Source organism: Falco punctatus, assembly GCF_963210335.1.
Source record: "Falco punctatus genome assembly, chromosome: 9".
In the NCBI taxonomy this organism is placed as follows: Eukaryota; Metazoa; Chordata; class Aves; order Falconiformes; family Falconidae; genus Falco; species Falco punctatus.
This window is the reverse complement of record NC_137589.1, coordinates 48,480,061-48,496,604: the sequence shown is the minus strand read 5'-3', so window position 1 is coordinate 48,496,604 and position 16,544 is coordinate 48,480,061. Positions and strand designations below refer to the sequence as shown.

The window sequence follows — 16,544 nt, the reverse complement described above, 5'->3', positions numbered from 1 at the left end:
TACCTGGAGGTTGGTTGGTTGCTGTAGATATCCTCGTATGCCCCAGACCACTGCAGCCAGGAGTGCTGCAGCAGCTGCCTGGCCTGGCCTGTCTGAGGCTGCACTTGTAATGATGTGCTGCCTTCAGCAGCAAAGCTAACTTATTTCCATCTGTCCTCGCACTTCCCTGAGCACTTTGTGTCTTTGGTGCACTGGCCACAGGGCCATGCTCTGAGCCAGAGAGAACTGGTGTGTGTACTTGTGAACAGAATCATGTTTTTTTCTTTGTAATTCAGATCCATTCCCTACATACCAAGGTAGTGCTGTTTGGAGGGCAGGGCACAGGGACAAGAGTATGCATGACTGATGCTGGTTGTGAAGCGGGGGTTCTCACAGAACCCTAGCTTCGGTATGAAACACTGTCCTGAAGACCCCCAGAAAGCATGAGTAATTCAGTATTCCTCAGGGAAGTGTGGATCAGCATGTTAAATGCCAGTGTCACAGGGAACTCCTGGCACCAAAGACACCTCGGCATCGCGTGGGTTTGGCTCCCACCACAAGGGTGTTTTGAACAGTGGATCTGCCCCTCGCCTTTCTGGCTCATCTTTTCATGTCAAGTGTTGCTTTGGAGCCCAGGCCCAGAGCACTGATCTCCTCCTGATACTGAGTTTTACAGACCTTTGTACTCTTGATGACGTTGACTCTGACAAAACATCTCCTGGTAGCTGGGGCTTTCCCTCCAACCTCAGCTGCTCCCTGACTTATCCTTGTCTTTGCCCCCATCTACCCAGCTCTTCCTGGTACCACCCTCTCTCCTCTGCTGCGCTCAGGATCTGTCTCATGCAGATAGGATCTGGAGATGGGAGAACTGCTGTATAAACTGGTTCTCCAGTTCAGAGTTGCTTAGCAGAGGCCTGAGGAGCACCAGGAACGTGTTTGTTTGTGGACCTGATCTCCCCTGTGAGAGACACTGGTGACAGTGAAACAAGCAGCTGCTCCTTTTCTCTCTAGAAAGCGGATGGGAACTGTGAGGAAGTTTCCCATAGGTGATGACGGTTGTCCTTTCACACTGCTGTCATGGAATGGTAATGGGAGAACCAGTAGCTTGGTCCAGCACGATCTGTAAGCTGACACAGATTTAGCTCAGACTGGGCCATGCTGGGGCTTTGCCCCTGATGCGCACTGTGACCTGCTCCCCGCCAGCCTCTGTTCCGGTGGCACCTGGCTCCAGTCCTGGCTTGATGTCCACAGTGACTCTAGATGGCCCATCCTGGGGTGGCGCCAGGGTCCAGTGCTGGAAGTACAAGATGAGAGCATCCATTTTGCTCAGTCCTTGCACACTTAAATGGCACTGGGACCTGCCTCACAGGAGCTCCTCTGCTCCTGCTTCACCTTGTGATGTGGTTTTCCAGGGCTTGCTGTCACCAAGGTGCAGCCGTAATGTCCCTAGATGCTCCTCTGGTCTGTCCGCTTTGAGCCAGCTGTTTGCTTACAGGGGCCAAGCTATGGTAAACCAAGGACACGTCATCCGCGAGGAGGGCAGCCTGCTGCTCCCTGTCTCCTTCCACGTCACACTAGTGTGAGTTCATCCTCACTTTCGGTGTCCCCATGCTGGAGTTGTGCCAACACGCCCGGTCGCTCCAATAATAGAGGCCATGGATGTTACATCACCAGCAGCCGCAGATAGTGCATCACCAGCAGTCACTGCTGTGGGTCCAGGGAGGGTGAGAGCTGGGGTAAGGGGCCACGAGAGTGAAAGCAGGGGAGCAAGGCTGGGGCGTTGTGGGGGGACAGCCAGTGTCTGCTGACAGGCACAAAGAACCAGAGCCACGGAGGGTGGGGGGCATGGTCGATGAACACAGAAAGGAGCAGGAAGAGCAGCAAAGCCTCTGAGTCAGGAGGGGACACTCACTGAGTTGCCTTGGGGACTGTTGGTGACTTTGGACTCTCCTGCAGCTCCCCAGCCACCCAACTAATTAAACAAAAGTAGGGGCAAACCAAAAAAAAAAAAAAGATCAAACGAATGCATCCATCAGCCTTGCTGCAACGCTTTGCAGAGGAACGGGGCTGTTTCCTGCTGCTGAGCCCTGGCGGGGCTTGCCCAGGACTGGCAGCCCCAACTTCACAAACAGCTGTGTCACCAGGGCGTGGTGCTCAACACAGGGGGACACGGTCACATCCACCTGCGTGCTGCCGAGCTCACCTACAAGTGGCGTTTCCAGCATTCTGCAGCTGCCTTGGGGAAGAGCCAGTAAGTGGTGTTTCCCAGCCCTGCTCCTCTGAGGTAAGGCAAGCTCCCAGGCGCGTTTGGGGACACAGGGGTGGCACTTTGTCCACCTGTGGCACTGGGGGTACTGTCCTGATGGGAGTATGGGGGCTGCCTGCATGGCCAGGCGCAGTGGGGGTTGCCTGGCAGCCAGGACCAGCCAAATCCCTTCCTGGGACTTGTTCCTTGTGCAAAGGGGTCACCCGCTGTGCCCAGTGCCCCTAAGTCCTGCAACAAAACTTCCCGGGGCATTTGCCCTTGCACCCCAGCAGCGTGCAGTTCCGGCACACCAGCCTGTGGACGGGGTGATGTGACCACGCAAAACTCCTGGGAGCATCCCCCCAGGTGAAATGCTGCTAGAGCCTCCACTAGCTGACATGGCTTGAGGGGACAGCCCCTGACACCCATCACCCGCCCAGCGTGAGCCATGGGGTCCCTTGGCCTGGGGAGGGGGCTCCTCAAGCCTCGGGCCAACAAGCTCTTACACACTGGAATGTGATCTGGCAAAGATAAAAATCTCACCTCTAAGTTTACTGTGCTGTGGCAGGTTGGATATCGCTGCCAGCTGGGTCTTTCCCAACCCCGACCGCAGCTCCTCAGCTAAAAGCAGGCGTTGGGGGAGTGCCCCGGCTCGCTCCCAGTCCGGAGGTACGGCCCCGCGGACACGCAGGGGCAGCTCCGTGGCTTCCCTATGGTGGTGCTGTGGACCCTGGTGGGTGTCCCAGCCCCACGCCCCTCTGAACCCCCGGGGCCAGCGGGGAAGGAGCCTCTGCACAGCCTGGCCTGGGTGCTGAACCAGCACCACCTGGACAGAGGGACAGTATTGACCCCACTCCCTGTGTCCCAGCTCCTACCGGGACAGGAACAGCTCCCAGAGAGGCGTCTGAAACTGGGGATGGCTACACTGGAGGGGGATGAAGCTGGTGCGGCTATGTCCATATGCCTTCAGCTGCATTTTTGCTGCTCAGGGACAAAGGGACCATGGCCAAGACAGGCATGGAAGGAAAGCCGGGATGGTGGAGCATCTTTCAGAGGGTTGTAGGGCCAAGAACAAGGCACTAAGATCAGAAAGGATCATTTTGGTTTATCGTTTGTGGAAGATGTAGAGACAACATGTAGGTGTTAGGATTGGGAATTTTATGACATCCTGGATAGTGGCTGACTTTAGTGACCCCAGCATTGGGCTCACATTAGCTTATTGGCTTTCACAGCCTTTCTTGGAGTGGAGCTGAGACGCAGTGACCATCGGGAAGCTTCTGGCTGCAGGCAGCTCTCCAGCCATGCCAGGGACCAGGGCTGCCCACGCCTTGTTTTTTCTTGTGTCTCTGATAATTTTCACACACTGAAAGCATTCACAGCCACAACACTAACTCCCCAGCCAGCTCTCACCCAGGCATGTCTTTTAGGAAATGGCCTGATTCATGCAAGTGAAAGATTTTTATCACTAAATGGGCTGAAACACATCTGAAATCACTGCTGCCCGAGAGCCCGGCTGTAACACTTGGGTCACCCCAAAGCTTTACAAAGTACTTTTTTGGTGCAAAATCCCTAAACCCCTCTGCAGCTGGGGTTCCTGCTCCTTGTGGCTGCCCCCCTGGAACGTCACCCATACTGGGGGTTGCTGGGGGCAGAGCTGGCTTCAGCCCAGGCGGCGGGTGAGATTGGACACAGGGCTGCGCTGGAAGGTGGCTGTTGCAGGCTGCTCTAGTGCAGCTCAGCAGCATCCCAGCACCCCTCAACAGGGTTTTACAAGCAGCATATTTTTGCCTTGAAGGGAGAAGTCTCCGTAGTTCCTTCTCTACCTTCAGAGCTGTCCAGACCACCACTGTGACTGCCCTGACCACGTCCATTGCTGGTGTGGTCCTTGTGCCACCTGGTACTCTCAGACCTTTGCTGCTATTCTTGCTTGTTATTTAGCACTCCCAAACAGCAATGGGAACCCTGACTCCATCTGGCTTCCCAAAGCTGGTGCATCCCTGTCTCCAGGGAGAGCCTGGCTGGCAGTTTGGGGTGGCAACAGCAACATTTGCAGCAGATCAGGTCCTCTGGTTACTTCCTCCACCAGCAGTACATAGGCTTCATGTGGTGAGTGCTTGACACCAAATCATGATCTGGGATGTGGTAACAGTGTGGTTTGATTATCTCACACACAAACTAATTTTCTTCAAGATAAGAGGCTTGGCTGCCTGTGCCAAGTCAGTCCTGCTGGGAAAATGAAAGAAGCCTGGCAGCCCTGACCAGAACAGCCACAGAGCCCTGCCTGTAGGGAGAGAAGCTGCGGGTCACCCCTGCCTGGAGCTGCCTCCACATGTGCTCCCCTTGGAGCTGTGGACCTGCCTGTAGTCCAGCTTGCCAGCTCTTCCAGAACCTCATAAACCCCTACTGGGACAAGCTCCAGGCTGGATGCAGACCTGGGGCACTCCCACCCATCCCTTCTTTTAGCAGCCCAGGAGATGCTGCCATGCACTGTGGCCAGTTGCTACGGTGTCACTAAACGTCCCAGCAAGGTCTGTCCTTCACTGCCCTTGTGCTCACATGGACCAGGGCCTTCCCCTGCTGGGCTTGCCTCAGGCTGGTGGCACCAGGTTTGCCAAAAGGCTGAGCCTGGCAAAGAGAGCCACATTCCTGGGAACGGAGACAGAAACAGCAGCTCAGGCAGTCCCGCTGCCTGGGATGAGTGGATGGAGTCACCGCAAGCCAAGGGAAATCACAGCTCCCATCCAGCTGGGAAATCATTACCTGTCCTCCTGGATGAAAGGCAATTAAGATATTACCTCGTAACCTCAAACTATTTCTTTACTACAGAAGGATCAGGAAAAGTAAACTGAAGAGTTGCCCAGCCCAGATTTGGAGGCAGGGGCTGGATAGTTTGGTCAGCTCTGGGTGCACACAGCCACCACGCAGCGCCGCACATCCAGGAGGGATCGGGGCTGGCTGGTGCCTCTGTCCTGCTTTGGCATGTGTCTGCCTTGCTCGGAACAGCCCTGGCCCAGCCGCTGTGCACTCAGCGGGGGATTTCCAGACCTGGGAAGGTAGCGGACACTCATTCATCCCTTTCCAGTGAAGCCGTGTGAGTCCAAAGGTGATGTGTTGGGTGGAGATGGGAATGCAGGAGTGGTGGCACCATCTGGGCTCCAGGCATCCACCCCCCCAGCACCTTCTCCCAAAGGAGATTGCCATGGGAAAAGGGACTGGCTTGGAGGCGTGAGCCCCGGCTGGGCAGCAGCAGCGTATGGCAGAGGCACCCAGCTCAGTGCAAGCTGCAGGTAGATGTGACCTGAGACAGAGAGCACCCAGGGACTGCTGCTCCCCGATTGCACAGGGTGGTACTGTCAGTGCACACAGTGGGGTGTCTGAAACCGCCATCCCTTCAGCCCCAGGGAAAGGTGCTCCGAGAAGGTCACCTGCAATGAGGGCTCCCCAGCACGCATTTCCCTTCTGGCATGGCCATATTTGACTCAGCTGAGATAAGGCAGCTGGGAACTGGATCTTTCCATCGAGATCATGCTAGCGATAGCCCTAGCGGCCTCTTATCAGGGAGCTGGATCAGCAGGAAGCAGCTTCACTGTATTGCCCAGAGAGAGCAGGTCCCCACGTCCACCAGCCCTTCCTGTCCCAGGGTCCCAGGGCAGGGGTGCCGGGGCTCTGTGGCTGGGCTGTGACACCCTGCCCACACCACCGAGCCTCCAACCAGTGTCCAGAGCGATGGGGAGCTGCTGGTGGAGCTGGGGGCTGGGGGCACCTGAGTCCTCTCCACTCCCTCAGCTCTCCATGGAGTCCCTGTGTCTGCAGGGACCCCCAGGCCAGGAGCACCTCAAAGCTGGGTCACACAAGGGGAAGGGGTGACCACAGTCCCAGCTGAGCCATGACAACATCTTGGCCCTCCTGGCCTCTCCTTTTCTCCCCTGGCAAAGCTCAGCGAGTGTTGCTGAGACCTCCCTGGCAGGGCCATCCTCCTCCTCTGATGTGATTTTCCTTCCCATTGTAATAAATACTATAACCAAGGCACCTACCACCCTGATGAGTGGATTTTAGGACATTGGATACTGGAAATATCACTCTCACTTCATAGACCTTGTAGAGACTTGTGATGGAAATGTTAGGACTGGTGAGACCATAGGAAGAACAGAAATGTGTGTGTGTATGAAAGCACTGAGAAGCAGGGACACAAAGTTGGAAAGGAGAGGTGTGTGCTAACTGCCGCAGGGCTCCTATGTGTGATTTCATTCAAACAAGGAGGAACAACTCATCGGCTGAAGATAAGATGACAGGAAGATGCCAAACTGAGCCATAAATATACCTGTAAGACAAACGAGAACTGATATTCAAGAGTTTTGCATATGGCTGATGAGGTCTGAGATAAAATAATGGGGAAAAGATTTTCCATCAGTATCCACTTTCCAAAGGATATAAAAAGCGAGTCCAAGCTGGTTTTGCTGCGGGCAGTGAAGGAGCCCAAAGCCACAGCAAGGACTTGCAAGGCAACTCCGGGTGATCCCACACACTGCTGGGTGCACGGCGCTGGGAGGGCCAGCAGATGAGCTGGCCTTACATCTTGTAAAATAAAATCACCTTCTGCTTCTACAATATCTCATCCCGAGGGTTTTTGTGCTTTTCCATGCTCTGCTCTGTTGGGTGCAGTGTTTCTTTTGCTCCTTCTGGACCTGATCCTTCCCGGTTAGTGGCGAACAGGGCAGGAGTGGGTGCAGGACCTGGAGGGATCACCTTGATGTTGTGATCCCATCAAGGCTGTGTCAGGCTGCTGGGCAGCCAACCCCTCTTTCCTCCAGCGCCCCCCCCCCCCCCCCCCCCCCCTATTTTATCCTAATATTGCTTTTCCCAGGGAAATCCACCAGGATTTCTGAGTTACTCAGCTTGAGATAGTGTCAGCCTGGGACAGCTTTCAGAGCTGATCTTCTGGCAGCTCTCACTGACTAGCGTTGTTCCCAGCTGGCCATGTCCAACCACCTCTCTCCTGTGTTTGGGTTTGCAGGAGCCTTCACCACAATGTTCACTAACAAGAAGCACTTCACCAACGCCATCATCGGGGCACTGGTCGCACTTTCCATCATTGCCCTTGTTCTCAGCCTGGTGAAGATTGAAGATGTCACCCTGCCACCCACAGTCAAGGTGAGCCCCAAAGAAGATGCCCGAGGACCACTGCAGAGACCGGCCACCTTGGGCAGGTGCTCAGTGACAACAGCTTACCTCCAGAGTTAGGAGGTGAAGGGCGGTCAGTAGGAACTGCCTCGTATGAGCTGGGTGGGTGTTTTCTTCCCATCCCAAGATGCAGGCAGGAGAAATACAACCTGGCCACACCAGAGTCATTGGGGGAAGCCTCCTCTGAAACTAGCCACCATGCTATGTGCTTGACATGTTTCAAGGAGATTATCTAGCAGATCAGTAGAGCAAAGCCCTGCCCCACTCCCTCTGCCCTCCCAGGGCACCACACCACAGGGCAATACACCTCCATGTGGCTTTTGCTCGTGTCAGTTCCCACCAGCTTGTCCTAAACAGCACAGGCATCGTTGGTCCTCCATGTCCCTCGCTTGCAGCTTGGCATCCCACCCTGGCTGCTGGAAGAGGGTTGACACAGTTTTAGGGGGAGATGGAGGGCTTTACGGGGGAGAGCCACATGGCTGGGTCCTCCTGGAGTGGGGCTGGTGTGCAGCCAAGGGGGTAGCAGAGAGCACTGGAGATGGGAGAGTTGCTGGCCCCAAGGTGGGGCCAGCGTAGACACAAAATGCATGTAACCAAGAAAGAAAATGAAAAAGCATGAGGAAACAATGAAGGAAATGTTTGTGTGAGCTGGCGTTGCTGCACAGACTTCAGGCAAGGGAATGAAGTCCCTCAGTTGCCATGAGAAATGCCCATGCTGAGGCCACACACTGTCACCACTCTGCTCTGCCACGGTACAGATAGCTGTGCCTGAGAGAGATGGGTTTTGGGGCATCCTCTGGCCCCAGCATCCTGGCAGGGACATGATGGGGCAAGGGGAAGGCTGATGCTCCTCCTGCCAGTGTGATGTCTTGGTTTTTCCTTCCAGTATGGGATGGTGTTTGATGCAGGCTCATCCCACACCTCTCTGTTTGTCTATGAGTGGGATTCAGACAAGGAGAACAACACCGGTGTGGTCAGCCAGACCTTGTCCTGTGACATCCAGGGTCAGTATCCCCCTGCCATGGGCTCGGTGCTGCCCTGCATGTTCATGTTGTGTGTGGGATGACCTGGCCCTTCCTCATGTTGGCCTGCTGACACTGGGCAGCTCTGTCCATTGGGATGTCACTGCCAGCACGGTGGGGGGCCCTGGCTACAGGCAGGGTGGTCCTTGACTCCCCACTGGCTACGCTCATGGTTGGAGGGCCCTCAGCACCATGGAGTGCCCACACGCTTGGTGGGACTGAAGCAGCTTGGTGTTGCTCTTGATTTTCATTCCTCCACCTTGGATTGCCCCCAGCTGCCCAGGCTGCTGTCCTGGCTGGGGAAGGTCTCACCCATAATGCCGGGGATGCTGCTGAAAGTGTGGGAGACATGGGGAAGCTGTGGGAAAGGAACATAAGCATGGGCCAGTCAGGTCTCAGGGGACCTTGGAAAAGCATCCTTTATTGCTAAGAGGTGACAGACCACACTGCTCTGTGCTCTCTTGCTCCCACATCCCTGCTCCAGCCTGACTCTCTTCCAGGGCAAGGCATATCAAGCTATGCCAATGATCCCCCAAAAGCCGGTGATTCCCTAAGAGAATGCCTGGATAAAGCCCTGAAGGTTGTTCCTGCTGCAAAACAGAGGGATGTCCCAGCTTATCTCGGAGCAACAGCCGGCATGAGGCTACTGAGGTATTGCTGTGGGATGCGGGAGTAACAGCAGTGACCGAGCTGCAAGCAGCCACTGCCAGGACACAGTGTCCTGCACGGGGCCAGGCTGCCAAGAGCTCCCAGCTCCCACGCTGCCGTAAGCAAGTGACAGGGGGAGAAGCAGGGAGAAGGCAGCCTGGTGGGGACACATGGGTGGCTGAGCTCCCCTGAGCTCTTGGCCCTGGGGCAGAGAGGCTGCTCAGATGTGTCTGTTGGTACCCTGGGACCCCGCACTCCAGGATGGTGCTGCACGCCCAGTTCCAAGCAAGAAACGCTTCTCAGAACTCCTTTTTTTGCTCTTCATTATTCCTTAAACATGAAGGAGTTGAAATGCTGGCAGGGGATGAGACTTCTGCCCAGATAGATGGGTGGGTGGGCGGGCAGTGGGGCAGAGGTAAGAGGCAATGAAGTGCTGTGGGACCTGCCCTTACCCTTCACCAGCCTGTATTAGCTCTCTTCAAATGTCAGCCTTCATTTCACGGTTCTTGGTTTTATGGTTACAGATATCTAACATTATTTCTGTGCCCTGGAAATCAGACCCCTTCCCAGGTCATAGCCTGAAGGTTACTTGCTTCAGAGAGCCATGCCAGCAGCCCCAGGACATCTTCCCCACTCAGGTCTGAAACCAGGCTGGCACCTTCCTGAAAGACCTACTGGAGCTCAGCAACAGCCCTGGCTTCGGTGCAGTCAGGGAGCGATGTTGAAACCTGGGGTCGGTAGCACGATGCCCTCTGGCCTCCAGCACCATGGGACACTTAGGTAGGGAAGGGCAGCCTGGCAAACCTCTGTGTGACTGGGATCAAGCTGCACTGGAGGGAAGCGATTGCTGCTGCTCCTGGATTTGTGATGCCAAGTCTAGGCAGCTGGGATTTACGCTGTACAAGCAGCTTTGACAAGTTATGTAGCAGGAAACATAATTTCACACAAACAGCTTGGTGCAAAATACTGGAGTATGAGGAACTGGTAAAGAATCAGACCATTTCCTTGGGTTTCCTGGGTAGTATTGGTGAAGCTGCGTGTGTGTCCTGACCTTTGAGCCCTTCTTAGGGAACAGAACAGCTCAGCGGCAGATCAAGTCCTGGCCGAAGTTGCTAAAACCATGCGAGAGTACCCCATGGCTTTCAAAGGGGCTCGAATCCTTACAGGAGAGGAGGAGGGGGCTTATGGCTGGATCACCATCAACTACCTGCTGGACTCCTTCACTAAGGTGGGAGAAGAATGAAACACCCACTCCTGCTTTGCTAATAGGGTTTTTCTGGTTGCTATAAAGCTTGCTTAGCGCGGAAGGGAAGGTGAACAGCTTTAGAGGATGATGTAGGGGAAGCAGCCGGTTACCCTCTGGCTTGCTTACGGTGTAAGAGGAGGGAGAAATCAGGAACGAGGGTGTCTCTGTTAAGAGCTGAGGGCACATCTCCGCACCACATGGACACGGGGTCTCTTGGGACAACCAGGTCGGCTGTGCAGCCCAGTGGGGACCGTTTGCTCCTGCTGGGCTTTGTCTCTCTGCGGCACTGGGAGACTCCAGTTTTGGTTCAATGTGCCAATCTGAAGGAAGCTGGAACCAAACCTTTTTCCTGCCACCCTCTATCCCAGCTCTGCTGCAGCTCAGAGCGATGCTGGCACTGCCGGGCTCCTGTGCAGGCTGTCGGAGGATTTCTGTCCTTCCCCTTGCACCAGCATCTCTGCAACCTGCTCTTCAGGAAGGGCAGCCCCTCCACACCAGGTCCCCACCAGCACGTTGGGCTGGGGAACCAGTCGCTCAGAGCCACATGAGCTCACAGCACATTGGCGCATCCTGACCATGAGACTGTTCAATCTCTGTTCTTCCTGGCCCTGATAAACAGCCAGGCTGGTTGGGCAGGGAAGGCAGCGGGGCCTTACCTATGGAAATAATTGAACTGAATACCATTGAATTTAGCAACAAAGCACTGTTGACTTCAATGGACTGAGAATTTTGCTCAAGGCAAGTAAGCCCAGCCACGTAATACTCCTGTTCCTCTCCTGTCTCATCTTGGCAGTACTCCCCCAAAGCACACACATGGGTTCATCCAGAGGCAGCCAGCATTTTTGGGGCACTGGATCTTGGAGGAGCATCCACTCAAATCAGCTTTATGCCCCAAGGTTCCATGATAAACTGGAACGAAGCCTCCAAGTTCACACTGTATGGCTATAACTACAACATCTACACACACAGCTACCTCTGCTATGGGCAGCATGAGATGCTGAAGCGACTGGCAAAGGAATTAATTGTGGTGAGAGGGGAACTGGGGGGTAATTGGGTACATAAAATAAAACCAGGCAACACTCTTCCAGAGAGGCATCAACAGGAACTGAGAGCAGGCACAGACTCCTTGGAGCATAGGTGGGCAGCTGTGGAGAAGAGCATGGGAAGCATCAGAAGAGGTAGCTTGTTGCAGCACTCTCAAAACTAGCCAGCTGCAACAAGGCTTTTACCATCCCATCCCAGGTTAACTTCAATAAGCAGTTCCCACACCTGGCCCCAACACGGCCACCAATCCCCCACAAGGTTTCAAAAGTTCATCTACCATCTGTGCTGTTTCTTCATCCTCTCAGGCCAGCCCACCCTGCTTCTTGCCTCTGCTGCACCCTTCTCCTTGTCTCTCCTACCTCCAGGGCACTCTCTCTGTCCTTCCTCTGCTTCTTTCAGGTCTTTCCTCATCTGCTGCTCTTCTTCCATACCCCTTAGAGCTATTTAATTCCTTAGCAGGAACCAGCCACAGCTGCACATCATCCACACCAGCCAACCCACCGCCCCTGAAGCCAGCCCACGGCTGTACACGATCAATGTTAATTAGCCTGCCTTAATTCCTCTATAATCCCTCTACAGTTGCAGCTCAGGAGAAATATTCTGGCTGTACACAACTGCCTTGCCCAGAGTGTAGGAAAGGCAGTGCCAGGCTCCTCTCAGAGGTGCAAAGTGGCAGGACAAGAGACAGCAGGCACAAGCTGGAACACGTGAGCTTCCAACCAGATGCAGGGCAGAAGTTTTTCCCAATAAGAATGGTCAAATATTGCAATAGGACCCAAAAATGCTGTGGAGTCACTATCCTTGGAGATACTCAGAACTTGACAGGACAAGGCTCCGAGCAACCCGATCTAGTTGGTCAAGCTTTAAGGACAGGGTGGCACAGGGACCCTATAGTTCCTCCCAAACCTCAACTACTCTGTGACTGCACAGGCCTGAGGAAAAGTGAACCAGAGATCGTTCTCAGGCCGTTTTTTGGCAGGTCAGAGGGAAAGAGGGTCTTCATGGAGCTGCACCTCGCCGAGAGAAGCGGCCTTGGTGATCCAGAAGGGTTGGCTCATGCTGCACAGCCAGGAAGGCAGTGTCCCTGGCTGGGGCTGGAGCTAGAGACAGAGCTAGAGCTGGGGTGGAGAGGGCTTTGCATGCCCCAAACCATGATCCTGGCAAGGGGAGAGACGTGCTGGGTCCCTGAAACTGGTCTGCCCCTGTCAGAGAGGGAGTGAGACAAAGCAGAGCAAGAATTAGTTTTGAGCTCAGGCTGGGACTGCAGCCAGCCAACAAGACCAGGATTCATGAGAAGGAGGGTCTTTCCCTGCGGAGGAGGTGGGAGATGTCTGTGCCCGTGGCATTGTGGGGAGTGCCAAGAGGGTTTGGAGGAGGCTGCAGCCTGCAATTTTGCTATTCCCAGGAGTCGCCCTCCAGCACGCGAGTCGATCACCCTTGCTACCCCAAAGACTACAATGAAACTGTCTCGCTGTCTTCCTTCTGCACGAGCCCTTGCACAAACCAGAGCGACCCACGCCTGCCCCTGGGTGACAGGAACGTGACTCTGGAGGGCAGGGGCAATGCCAGCAGGTGCCTGGCTGCTCTCAAGAAGCTGTTCAACTTCTCGGCATGTGGCCAGAGCCAGGAATGCACCTTTGACGGCATCTACCAGCCCCTGGTCCGAGGGCAGTTCATTGTAAGGCAAATCCCACCCTCCCACCCCCATGACAGAGCATGTCCCCCTGATGCTGTGATGTCCCTGCGTGCTCTGTGGCACTGCCACCTGCTCGCAGGAGAATGGGGGCAAGAACCTCCCAAATTACCACTGCCCCACCAGGGATTGCTGCAGTCTGGTTTTCCAGCCAGCTCTCCAAATGGGACCATGTTAATAAAACAGGTGCTTAGTCAAAACCCAAATTTTCAGTAAAAATCCCCACAAGCCAGCTTAGCCAGCAGCCTTCAGGCAAAGCTCTGCCTGTGCTCCACGTGCTGCCATAGCCAGCAGGCACCTGGGACTGTACAAGGGGGGACAAACCTGGAGAAGGAAGCCCCCCCACCACTTCAAGGGAGATGGGGCAGCTTTCTGGGGGGTTTCCCCACTGTAGCTCAACAGTGTTTCTGCCGCTTGCCTTTCAGGCCTTCTCTGCTTTTTACTATAACTTCAAGTTTCTCAACCTGACGGAGGGGCAGTCGCTGGCCACTGTCAGGGAGACCATTGAGCAATTCTGCAGAAGAAGCTGGGAAGACGTACGTTCCTCACGATGGGAAGCTGTGTGGAAGCTTCACAAGCCAAAGGAGTGCTGGGGTGGGGGAAAAGGAGCAGGGACCCTTTCAGGGCAAGGCTGCCTGGTTGCTGAGTGTGCCCTACACAGCAGAGCTGTCCCTGAGCCATCTGTGGGAGTCAGGACATCCCATGCCCACCCCTGGGGGTTCTCCTTGCCCTTGCCACATTGGAAAAGGGGCAGCTAGGGCAGGTGAAGGCAGCAGAATCTCCCCTCCCACACAGGACCTGGGGATGGAGGTGGGTCTGTAGCACTGGAAGATGGTGAGGGGAGAGCCAACTGCTGGCACCACTCTGGAGGTGAGTCAAATGGGGACGAATAAGGCCAAGAGATGTGCTAGGACCAGAATGGAGTAGACAGCAGGAACTCCTTGCACAAAAAGATTGAGATGGGAGAATGTGGGGCAGGAGAAGCTCCAGTATATCTCTCTTTCCACGTGGAGGGTAAATCCTCAAGGAGCTGCCCTGTGTGGACAGGTCCAAAATACCTGCCTGGTCTAGAAGTCTTTTTCTGGATGCTGGTGACTTAGGAGCCGTTGCTCCACCTGCAGCAGTTGTCAGGGCATTGTCCCTGCACAGAAATTGCCTGCAAATAACTTCCCTTCCTCCCCAAACATATCCCACCCCAGCTGTCTTCTAGCTACCCCCAGGAGAATCCTGAGCGACTGCCTAAATACTGCGCCAATGCCAACTACATCCTCACGCTCCTCCTCGATGCCTACAAGTTCAATGAGACCAGCTGGAAGAACATCTTCTTCCAGATGAAGGTAGGCAGCAAACCAGTCTGTGGGCAGGAAAAGAGCCAGCTTCCCACGTTTGGGTGCTGTGAGAGCCACGGTCCAGAAAGCCCTGCCTGCCCCACGCTCCAGTGTGGCACTGGGTGTGGGGCCAGCTGGTGCACCCCATTTGGGCCGTGCAGGAGTAGGTGGCCCTGTGTTGTCATTGTGGCTTTCCTGCAGGGCTAACTCATTGTCCCCTCTTTCCTCGTGGCAGGCGGGGGGCGCTGACATCGGTTGGACACTGGGGTACATGCTGAACCTCACCAACATGATCCCGGTGGAGGCTCCGGTGCGGGTGAAGGGGCACATTCCTTCCCTGTGGGCTGCAGCCATCGCCTTCATCATCCTCACCCTTGCCTTGGGGCTTGCTGCCCTGCTTCTGCTCTTGTGGGTGTAGGAGCCTCGCTGCCTTTCGGAGCCCAGCAGGTGTGCATCAGGGCTGGAGGGCCAGCTGTGCTGGGGTCCCCCGTGCTTCTGCCTGCAGGACTGGCAGCCTGAGGCTGGCTCAGTGATGCCGATGAACATGTTAACCTCTACAGCACCAAAGAACTGAGGTTTGGCCTCCCACGGGCTGGGCTCCCAACATGCAGACGGGCACTATGTGAGGTTTTCAGGGGGGGTCCGCTCCTGTGGAGACCTGCTGAGATCAGACCACGTGCCACAGAAGCCTCCGCCATGCCTCTCCGCCTCCTTACACCACTATGCCTGTTGCAGATATTGCCTCCATCCACCAGCTGGCACATGGGGCCATGGAGAGCCAGCTTGGCCATGGAAGAGGTCCCCGAGTGCCAGACGGCTAGTGCACAGCTGCAGGCACTTGGTGACAGGGTGCTTCGTGCAATGCTGCATCTGACCATGGTTGCCAACAGCCAGGCAGGTCCTTGCCAGGTTTGTCAGCATGAGGGCATGCAAGGCTCTGCGGTACGCCAGCTGGCTCTCCTGAGGGTTTGTTGTTTGGGCTTACCTGATGGTCTTGGAGACAGAAGGAAAACTGAGCATCCAAAATCAGAAGCATGGTCCATGCCTCCCCAGGGGGTCCATCTAATATCTCATCTCATCTCATCTCATCTCATCTCATCTCATCTCATCTCATCTCATCTCATCTTCCTTTCTTTCTGGGACAAAGGGACTGATGTTCTTGGGTGTCTTCCTGGAAACAACATTGTCCCACCAGCAGAAGGCCTGGACACTGTGGGTGTCAGGCTGAGACTCCAGCAGCTGCAAGTTCTGCCCTGACCCTGTGCACACGGCTGAGCTGAGTCCTGCCCATGATTATGCCCTTGCCTTTGCCTTTGGTTCTGATCACTTGTTACCTGCCCTGTGGATGACTCATCTTGTTATTTGCCTGCCAGCAGCAAGATGACCTTTGGTGTCTGCAGAAAGGCAGGTGTCCCACAGCTCTCGTCATCCAAATAAACATTGTAAAGGGCAGCAGATGGGAAAATACCTGCTACTTTGCTCCTGAACAGTTACAATTTTATTGCTTCCGTCTCCAGGTAAAGGCTGGTGATGACGATGGTGCCTCAGGGGAGAGTCAACATTGCTCAGTGCTATGGGAGATGCCGCTGGAGACCCTGAAGTGTCTGCCAGACCTCTGAGAGGAGCCAGCAGGGCACCAGGACAGGCCTTTTCCTTCTGAGGCCCAGGGTGTCTCACCTCACTCATCCACTGGCTACCAGTGGGACTGCCCAGAACTGTAAGGGGGTCCCTGGGAGCTGCCCCTGACATGTTCTGGCAGCATTCCCCAATCACCCTGTGCACTGGAAAGGGAGGTTGAGACATCTGCCAGGCACAGACAGGGGGTGTAGCTGGACTGGAGAGGAACCTTGTGCAGGAAAGTAGGGGGCTGCTGCCATCCCCCACCTCACAGGGCTTCTCAGTCCCATCTATGGGACTAGCTTCCCCCCATAGCCCCAACACCGCTGCCCCCCTGGTGGGTGCTGGCCCTGGGCAATGGAGACCCTCACCCTGGGATGGTGCAGGAACATCTGCCCACATGGGGTATGTGCTGCAGGCTGGAACCAGCCCCGGGCATGAGCCCGTTGCTGCTGGACAGCCCTTCTCCCTGACCTACCGTCTCCATCTGCCCCACATCACTGTGGTCCCCATGCCCCCAGTGCTGAGCCCCTGCCCCCAA

General features: G+C 55.4%; 1 protein-coding gene across 1 annotated transcript; it reads left to right on the top strand.

Annotated features, from left to right (window-relative positions):
* Window positions 1–54: 54 nt before the first annotated feature.
* On the top strand, window positions 55–16,531 carry LOC308069169 (ectonucleoside triphosphate diphosphohydrolase 8-like). The gene is made up of 9 exons (XM_080401023.1): window positions 55–7,375; window positions 8,292–8,409; window positions 8,928–9,078; window positions 10,144–10,303; window positions 11,115–11,348; window positions 12,771–13,043; window positions 13,484–13,594; window positions 14,258–14,395; window positions 14,622–16,531. Exons 1-9 carry the CDS (start codon window positions 7,202–7,204, stop codon window positions 14,802–14,804), a joined length of 1,542 nt encoding a protein of 513 aa, XP_080257149.1. The 5' UTR covers window positions 55–7,201; the 3' UTR covers window positions 14,805–16,531.
* Window positions 16,532–16,544: the final 13 nt, after the last annotated feature.

Bases quoted from the DNA above. Each gene is read 5' to 3' on its own strand.
- LOC308069169 (XM_080401023.1), top strand. From the start codon at position 7,202: ATGTCCAACCACCTCTCTCCTGTGTTTGGGTTTGCAGGAGCCTTCACC. The intron at 7,376-8,291 runs GTGAGCCCCAAA...TTTTCCTTCCAG, and splicing joins CCCTGCCACCCACAGTCAAG to TATGGGATGGTGTTTGATGC. The intron at 13,044-13,483 runs GTAAGGCAAATC...CTTGCCTTTCAG, and splicing joins TGGTCCGAGGGCAGTTCATT to GCCTTCTCTGCTTTTTACTA.